The 9,842-nt window shown below is 43.9% G+C and overlaps 1 protein-coding gene across 1 annotated transcript in view; it reads left to right on the plus strand.

Moving 5' to 3' along the window:
* Nucleotides 1–9,842, plus strand: part of ATP9B (ATPase, class II, type 9B) — a 151,572-nt gene that overhangs the window by 74,681 nt on the left and 67,049 nt on the right. The window contains exon 11 of the mRNA XM_010855064.1: nt 1,928–2,004. Within this exon, the coding sequence (XP_010853366.1) occupies nt 1,928–2,004 (77 nt within the window). The remainder of the gene's footprint in view (nt 1–1,927; nt 2,005–9,842) is intronic.

Genomic DNA, 9,842 nt, shown 5'->3' on the forward strand with positions numbered 1-9,842 from the left:
AGATGGGGAAACAGTGGAAACAGTGTCAGACTTTATTTTTCTGGGCTCCAAAATCACTACAGATGGTGACTGCAACCATGAAATTAACTTACTCCTTGGAAGGAAAAATATGACCAACCTAGATAGCATATTCAAAAGCAGAGACATTACTTTGTCACCAAAGGTCCGTCTAATCAAGGCTATGGTTTTTCCTGTGGTCATATATGGATATTAGAGTTGGACTGTGAAGAAAGCTGAGTGCCGAAGAATTGATGCTTTTGAACTGTGGTATTGGACAAGACTCTTGAGAGTCCCTTGGACTGCAAGGAGATCCAACCAGTCCATTCTGAAGGAGATCAGACCTGGGATTTCTTTGGAAGGAATGATGCTAAAGCTGAAACTCCAGTACTTTGGCCACCTCATGCAAAGAGTTGACTCATTGGAAAAGACTCTGATGCTGGGAGGGATTGGGGGCAGGAGGAGAAGGGGACGACAGAGGATGAGATGGCTGGATGGCATCACTGACTCGATGGACGTGAGTCTGAGTGAACTCCGGGAGTTGGTGATGGACAGGGAGGCCTGGCGTGCTGCGATCATGGGGTCGCAAAGAGTCGGACACGACTGACGACTGATCTGATCTGATCTGATCTGTGGAGGGATGAGTGACAGCAGCTGTCCTGCTCCCGTGGACCCAAGATCGCCATGGCCACATCTGCCCCACAGGTCCTGCCTCAGCGCCCCATATTCCACACTCCACAGTAAAGAGACAGTGGAGGCTCATATAATTCCATGGTTAGTTGTGCACTGGTTGACTTCAGTCAGTAGTACAGGCATTGTCTTTCTCACCTCAATTATATTTCTCACCTTCAAATTTTGTGAAAGTTACGAATATAAATTACTCATAGCAGCAGTTCACAAAACAGACTTCCATGTTTTTGTTTTTAGGTATTTTCACTTTTTTATTTGGCTGCCTCAGGCCTTAATTTCGGCCCACAGGATTTTGCTTGCATTTTGGGGAAGATCCCCTGGAGAAGGGAAAGGCTGCCCACTCCAGTATTATGGCCTGGAGAATTCCATGGCCCGTAGGGTCAGAGTCGGACACGACTGAGTGACTTTCACTCATGCTCTGTGATTGCCCTGCAGCGTGTGAGATCTTAGTTCCCCAAGCAGGGACCAAACCTGTGTCCCCTGCACTGCAAGGCGGATTCTCAACCACCAGACCACCAGGGACATCCCCATGGCTTTTAAGTTGATATTTCAGAAATGAGTACCTCTGATCTGAGCCTTTGTAATCTATAGGTCATTCTTGGGGTATTTTATTATTCTTTTATCTTAAGTTTGATAGAGCACAAAGTTAACAATTTCTTTCTGACATGTATGATTAGAAAACCAAACTTTCAGGAGATGTGAGTAAAAGAGACACACAAATTCCAAAGCAAATACTGTCTTTATAGTATTTCTCTTACTGTTTTCATTGTCTGCGTGCTGACATGTCCACAGAAGTTTCTTGTACCTGGTTGTCCTGAATCTTTACAGTGCAAAGATGCTCTCAGATACCTGTTCAGCGGAAATGGCTCACCTGGTACCGTGTTGTTTGTGGTCACAAGTTTGATCAGTTTAATGTAGGCTCTCTCAATGTAACTCCAGTGTTCAAGTTACCATTTTAGTAGGCATTAGTGAACGAACAACTTCTGTTGTCACACTTTCCGTTGTTACCAAGAGAGTATTAGTGCATTTCATTGCGTGAGACATCAGTTGAGTTTTTCAAAGCCTGTTTTTAAAGTTAAGATTAGATTTTATGAGCTACCAAAATTAAATACGCTATTAGATAAATATGTATAGAATCAAATGGTACATTAATATTTTCAATCAAAATGATTAAATTGGAGGTGTTACCTCTGTGCTTACATTTAAGTTTCTCTGTAAGGGCCACTTTTGTGTTTTGCAGGTACTGTAATAGGTGTGGTCATCTATACTGGAAAAGAGACTAGAAGTGTCATGAACACATCAAATCCAAAAAACAAGGTAGGTTAGGTGGAGCACTGACTGCTTTAGTGAGCGGCCTCCGCTTTCCCTGGGAGAGGACAGGCTCCGGGCAGCTCGGTCGTGTTAGCTTCATGCATGTCACAGGAGCAGGGCTTCCTGTGTCGGTGATCTGGGACGTGGATTCTCTGTGTAACAGCAAGCTTGTCTGGAAGAATTTTCAGAACTATTTTTCTTTGCTTAATCAGAGTTTTATATGTCTCTTAAATTTTCATTGTTGTATATATAATTTGCCCATAATTTAACAGTTAATTATGGGTCTTTTAATTTCTCCTCAGTCTATTTATTTTATAATTTGCACTCTATTTTTACGTTGATGGTTCACTTTTAAAATGAATCTGTATTAATGTTTTTATGGTATTTAACTTGATAGTGTATTGTTAAGGTAATTTTAAGTTATTTCCATTTCAGAAGAAGCATGTTGAAAACTAGATTTTAGTTTTAAAGACTGCTAGATTATATTTCTAAAATTATATTCCTAAAATGATATTCCTATTATAGTCCTAAAATTGTTATTTATGTAGTCATTGTGTATCTAAGTTAAATCATAACAAAAAGTCTAAATTCTCAGTAGTTAGTAAGTAACATGTTTTGTATCAAGTCATAATATATGCTAATATCTGCTGAATGAGAAGCTCTTTCTTACTGCATTTTACTCATTTTTCTTTGAAATATAATTTGTGTATATCTGAGTAGAACAAAAAGTCCTCTCATGGAGCCGTGCCTGCTATGTGAGTAATGAACAGAAGAGCTTGTCTTCTGTAGGAAATTTTATAACCAAGCAATAGAAATGAAATCATTATTTGAGAAGATACCTTTTAGGACAGGATGTGTCTCATTGTTTCAGCTAAATAGTATTTTAAAAAATAGTTAACCCTTCAGAGGCTAGCAAAGCATCCCTGTTTCTCTGAATGGTTGGGCCATTTGCAGGGCTGCTTTCTGGTGATGACCGAGAGCAGTAGTCACCAGTGAGGTTGATGGCGCTCATGTCTCTGTGTCTGTTAGGGCTCCAGGTGTCTGCCTGGCACATGTTTAGAGAAGTCAAAGAAAAAGGTAGTGCTACTGTTGTTTTAGTAGAAATTCTGATTTTGATAATGGGGAGAAATAAATCTCATTGATTTATATAAACCAAGTTTTATAAACTTTGCCTTAATTTGAGCAAATCAGATATATGTCAATAATTCTGCAATAGAGTTAAATCATTTAAAAATAAGTTATTATACTAATGACAAGAGTTAGCATCACATACATAGTTAATGTGTGTTTTCCAGCAAGTATGGTGTTTTTCTTTTCTTCAGTAGGCGAAACTAGGGTGTCTAATAATGCATGTATGATTTCTAGGGTTTTTTCCTCAATCATTTTACTTTTACACTTATGATGCTATTTGAGGATAAATTTAGTTGTAAATATTAACTTTAAAGTCCTGAACCTCTTTAATCCAGCTTTTTAGTTCCCCCTTAGCCTCAGTGCAGCTCACCTCTGCCACTCTCACTGTCTGCCCACGGTCACTTCTTTTCTCAGGTCACCTTTGGTGTTGGCTCAGTGAGCTGTTCCTTGCGTGCCAGTGACCTTTCCTGGGTTTAGGATGCAGTTAAGAACTCTGACCCTGGAGGCCTGGGCTAGGCTCTGGATGTTGCCACTGACCAGCTGTTTGCTTCCAGGCACTCGGCAGATGTTGCCTCTCCTTATTAGCTTTCTACGAGGTGAAATGTTAAATCGAAATGAGTGCCCAAGCCCCACTGCCAGTCAGGACACACCCCCAACAGCTCCAGCCCTGTCAGGCCTCGTGTCTGCCTTCCCCCCTCCTCTGCTCCTCCTCTCCTCCTCCTCCTGGTTTTAGACAGCCTTCTCAGTGTCCTTGGGTTAGGAAAAGCGTCTTGATTCTGCAGGATTGCACTCAGACCCTTGCTCAGGCACTTGTCGGCCTCACACAGGGAGCGGACTTGTCCCTTCTGTGGCCACACTTTCCTGGGGCTTGGCCAGCGTTTGCTGCAGTCCTTCTGGTGGGAGGCCCTCGTGATGCTCCCAGCTAATCACAGGCTGTGCGTGTGGTGTCGGGAGCCTGCACAGTGGCCCCCAAGCAGACAGAGCCAGCGGGCCGCAGAGCGGGACCTGCCTTGTCCGCATGGGGCTGCTTCTCCCGAAAGACACTCTGGGTGGTGGAGCACCAGCTTGACCTGGAAACAGTCTTATAAATCAAGGAATCATCTTAGGAGAGAAATAAAATCTCCCAATGTGCATAGGTCATTAAATCTTTCTAAGTGTTAAATGCTAGATTTATAAGAATAAAAATCAGGAAAATGTTACAAGCATGCTACAGTGAGCAAAAGTAGCTGATGCTATTTATTTAGGGTGAGTTGATGTGTGTCGAATGAAAAGAATGTGTAGTGTTTGAGTCTTAAACAGAGAAGGGAAGAAATGTTCAGTATTTGTAAGACATTATTATCTGCAAACTGCATCTCAGTAGCTTCCTAAACCAGCTTATTTCTGGATTTCACAGAAACCTAGTGGAAACAAAAACTAACCTTTAAAATGCTTTGACTTTCATCAGACTTCTTCAGGGAAGCCACACTGTTCTTAACCATCCACTCTGAGAGCTGCCCTGTGAGTGGGTGTCTGTGGGGACATTGAGGGATGGAGTGTCAAGTGGAAGACGTTTCCTCTCTGCTTGTGTACACGTCTGACGCATGGGCAGGTGCTCTGCTCGGCGCGGCCCCTCATGGGCCTGTCCTGGAAACACACCTCGGTGACCTTGGGGATAAAAAGCTGGCATGGCAGGTCGCACACTGCGTCCTGTCCGGCTGGTCAGCAGTGCAGCCGTGTTCCCTTGGCCCGAGCACGGGAGTGACCGGGGCCCTGCGGCCTGCCCCAGCCTTGGGAGAGGGAGAATTGGGGATGTTTAATGCCGTGCACTGCTGCCCACCCACAGTGTGGTTACAGCGAGCTTCCAGGCCTTTCACACAGAGCTGGAAAGAGAAGTGAGGAACCTCATAGAGCCTACAGGTGCCGGTCGTGAAGGGCTGAGGCGGAGGAGAGGGGAGAGGAAGGCGTTTCTGGAGCTGGGCAGGCCACGGCAGGTCGGTGCCATGGACGCCCTGGGGATGAGAAGCTGAAGGGCCGGCAGGCGAAGGAGTAGAGAGTGAACATCCTGCACAGACCCCTGTGGGTGCGGGGTGGCCGGGAGCGCTCGGCCGAGGGGGAGCGGGAAAGACAGGGCAGGCTTCTAGGCAGGGCCCAAAGCACCGGAGGAGCCGTGGGGGTGAAAGCTAACCGGTGCCTCCGTGGGGAAAAGATTGTGTTGATTTTGTTTCTGGTGAGAAAATATCACAAGACTATTGATGCTTCCAATAAAAGAAGAGACAGTCTTAGTTTACACAGAGGAAAAATATGTTTTGGAAGAGTTTTGTAGGCATCTGATTAGTAATTTAAATATACAAACAGAATTTCTTGATGAGAAATTATATACTGTAGTATGGAGAACAGTTACCATCTAAAATATGGCCTGGCTTCTTTGATTTTGTAAAAAATATTTACACTCACAGACACAGAAAACAAAGTTATGGTTACAAAAGGGGAATGAGGGGGGTGAGGGATAAAAGAGGAGGTTGGGATTAACATACACACACCACTATATGTCACCAACAGGGACCTACCAGATAGCACAGGGAACTCCATTCAATATTGTATAAGAACCTTACTTTGTAAGAACCCGAAAAAGACTACATATATAGATCTATAACTGAATCACTGTGCTGAAGACCTAGCCTAACACAGCACGGTAAGTCAGCTGTACCTCAGTAAAAAATAATAAAAATCAAAACAAAGATTCACAGTCATCAACTAATCAGCCAGTATTTCCCCGATCTCCCCCCCCCCGCCCCATTACTCCATATTTTATTTGTTTCCTACCTCCATTATTGTGAATACAGAAGGGTCATGTAAATTTTTAACTGCTCTGAGTTCCTAGGATGAAAACCACTACAGTTAAAGCACTGTTAGTGGAAAGTTAGTGATGATAATTGATGTAGTGAAATTGATGCACAACAGGATAAGCGTACGAGACTAAAAGCATTGAGATTATTGCTCAACCATTCAGGTCCCTAAATTACTGAACCCCAGCTGCATCTTAGAGCTCTGGTGGAGCCAGTAGCGAGTATGTGGTCTTCTCAAGCTGATGGTCAAGAGCCCCAGAGCAGAAGTGGAGAATGGTCTGGTCCACAGTTTTAGGTTGTCAGGTGGGAGCACCTGAGGAATAGAGGGGTGACAGCTTCCCATATCAGAGACAGTAGCTGCCCACCGACCCCAGCAGGCAGCGAGGTCAGTGCCCTGCGGCCCTGTGGGTTATGGCCCTGTACATCATCACTCTCAGTACCCACGCCCACTCACAGGGCCCTCCTTCCAGGCTTCTGCACACGGCACAGGTGTCCATCTTTGGGGAGCCCTGAGTCCTCTGGCAGTACCCCCAGGCACTCTCTGCAGCCCTCGGAGTGTGAGGATCACTGCCCCTTTGAGGATACGCTTCTTCTGGACCACCCTGTGTGCTGTGTAAAATACCCTCCAAGACGCATGTTAGATCGTTTGACTGTTTAGTACTGGTTATTTCATAAACTATACTTTAAAAGTTACGTACTCAGCTAGCGTCCAAAGCCTTGTGGGAGCCACTCTCCTTTTTGTCTTCATCTTGTCCGTTTTGTTCTCCAGCTGCTTTTTTAAAGACAACTTCAGACAGCAAAGGAGGAGAGGAGTGCAGTCACCAATGGACCTGAACTAGGTTTCACACAGGTGCCCACTGGGTTCTTCGCTCTGTGGCGGCAGATAGCATGGGGTTTTATCCCAAGGGTGTCCTTTTATACAGCAGGGAGCCTCGCACCTTCCGGGGCTCAGCCTCCTGCCTTACTGGCCCTGGGTTGGTGACATCAGCTTCCCATCCAGGGACTGATCCGGCTGAAGTCCCCCCGACCCCCAGACTTCCCCAGCCCAAACCTCTGGGGTCTCTGACACACACCAGAGACGGAGAGCCACTGCCCCGAGTGGATACCACAGTCAGATAAGTGAGGATCCTGCGTAGATTTATCGGCTGTAACTGAATTCCATGACTCGCAGATATCCGGCTTAAATTCATCCTTCTAGAATGGCCTTGAAATTGGTTCTATAAATCCAACTTGATAATTTTATAATCAGAAATACTGTTTTACCCTTATTGCAGGAGCTTATTAAAATACTGTTTAAAATGCAGCATGTTTTATTCAGACGTGGGGATTAAGAATAAATCCTAAAATGTAATTAAGAGTGGAGGAAAGTTCTAAAAGAGAAATTGTTAGAGCTCCTTCTCAGAGTTAGAATGTTCCCCTTGTAGTGCTCATTGAGGCAAATGAGAAGCAGGGATTGGTGTCCACACAAAACTCAAAAATTCTGTTTTAAAACTTGGAACAAATCAAAAGATTATGTTATAAAGCAGTTACTTTTACAGTAATATTTGATGAAATTTTAAATTATAAGGAATACAATTAGAGTAATGGACTGTTTTATAAAGCCCAGCTTGAGATATATTTAATAAGATACTCTACATTTACGAGGAAAAAATTCTTGCAGGAGGTTAAGAAAAATCAGTTGTGACAGGTTGCCATTTTCACGCCATTCATAATAATAAGTTGCTCAGAGCAAGAACAGAAGGATGAAATGATAATACAGATTGCTTCCAGCAGTTATTATAATCCCTTGGGCATATTGATTTGTGTTTCTAATAAAAAGATGCTTTCAAACGTCTCATTGACAGACAGACAGGTGATATGTGCCATTATGTGAGTTAGAGCCTCTTCTTTTATCTGAATGGTTGTAAAGGCATTTGAGATAATAGAGCCCAAATAGGATCAGCCATGGTATACTTTGCAAGTTGAAATATCAAAGACTGTTTTGAGACTAGCTCTTTTATTTTTAAAAGGGCAGTTTATTAATATTTTAAAAGTTGTGTTTTATATTAAAATGTTACAGTAGAAAGACATTACTCTTCTTGTGGTTGTATACAATCACCACACCCCTTAATTGTTTTAATAGTTGCCTTCTTGAGTAATAAAATATTTTTGGATTTAAATACTTGTTTAAAAATGGGATCATGTGGTTCACAAAAGAGCTACATGTTGTGGAATATGGTATTACAGTCAATCCACAGAGATAGAAAGGCTTTGGGAGTGCTTTTTTTGGATAACTGTTATTAATATTAACAAATCATAGTGTTTCGAAGCCTCATCAGGAGAAGATTAACTCGAGAAACAAACCTCCAATAAAGTAATTCAGTGGCACGTAGACAAGACCCCTGGTGGCCCTCAGAGCTGTGACAGCACACACCGCCTCGCTGCGCTTGCTCAGCCGCGCACTCGGATATTACAGCTGCTCACAATTAAAAGTTGTGTTTCTTCATCAGCAGTGTGAATATAAATAAACTTATAATTTCAGGAAAGCAATACAGAGGCAAGATGCTGAATGAAGAAGCAGTCCTAATGATAACCTCTGAGACATGATGCTCTATCAGAGTGTACAGCAAACATCTCAACCGGAAAACTTGGATTCAGGCCCTAGTTCCTTTTAAATATGAATTTGATTGTAAGGCAGGTGTTCTGAATAGGAAACAGCATATTTGTTATTTAAAGTAAATACTTTGTACCGCTAAAAAGACAAGTTTTTACGTAAATTTCTGAATGAGGTCTTACTCGTCATTTGTTGTGTATAAAGTAAGTAGTAATTGATAGTATGTCAAGACCTTGATGCTGGGAAAGATTGAGGGCGGGAGGAAAAGAGAGCAACAGAGGATGAGATGATTGGATGGCATTGTCGACTCAATGGACATGAGTTTGAGCAAACTCCGGGAAATATGGCAAAACAGAGAAGCCTGGCGTGTACAGTCCATGGGGTCACAGAGTCGGACACGACTGAGTGACTAAACAACAACAACAACATCATTTCTGAACTAAATTCCCTGTAATCAGTTTCTTAACAGAGAAGTACAATTTATTGAGGAAACAGATAAGTGTTTTCATAAGTGCCTTTGTATTTTGAAATCCTTGATTCCTTGTCCTGGGGCCATGAAAACTGTTAGAAATAAGTGGGACTTGCGATGACTGCTTTATCATGACATTTCCATCTTAATTTATATAAGCTCGCAAAACTTACTCCCAGGAGCATTTCTGATGAAGGCCTTTCAGTGTGGGTGAGAAATACGGTCTGAAAGATGTAGTGAGATGAAAAATGAGCAACTTGGAAAACTTCTGGATGAAACCAGAGTGGATGGATGACTGTGTCGTGAATGAAGACAGCAGAGGAAGACAAGGTTTTCCTGTTTTCAGATTCTCACGGTACATTTCACCTTCCCAGGAGGGCTGGCAGCCCCAGGACCGTGGTGGGTACCTGGGGTGTAGTGCCCTAGGTTGTTATGCAGAGGGGGTCCCTTCGTGGTCACCATGAAGAGAAACGGGTCATGAGCCGCGTGGGTTCAGAAGCAGACTTGGTTGGGGAAGATTCGAAGCCAGGGGTCAGCTGGAAGAGAAGGGAAGTCACTTGGTTTGCTTGCTGTGTGGGAAGGCAGGGGGGATGGGCAGGACCCTTCGGCCCCCACCATGCTTCCTGCTTCTTGAGAGAGAAGCTAGCCAGGGGAAGGCTTGGCTGCCCCCCGGCAGGGTGTGCGGGGTGCCTGTCCTTGGGGCTGTCGTGGGTGAGGACCCCAGCGGGGGCATGGAGGCCGAGTTCCAGCCCAGCCTCTCCCCGTGCCTACTGGCTGCGTGTGTGGGAGCGCCCGGCCCTCTGCCACCCCTGGTCCCTGGCAACGG

This window comes from Bison bison, unplaced genomic scaffold (genome assembly GCF_000754665.1).
Source record: "Bison bison bison isolate TAMUID 2011002044 unplaced genomic scaffold, Bison_UMD1.0 scf7180017864353, whole genome shotgun sequence".
NCBI classification, from domain to species: Eukaryota; Metazoa; Chordata; class Mammalia; order Artiodactyla; family Bovidae; genus Bison; species Bison bison.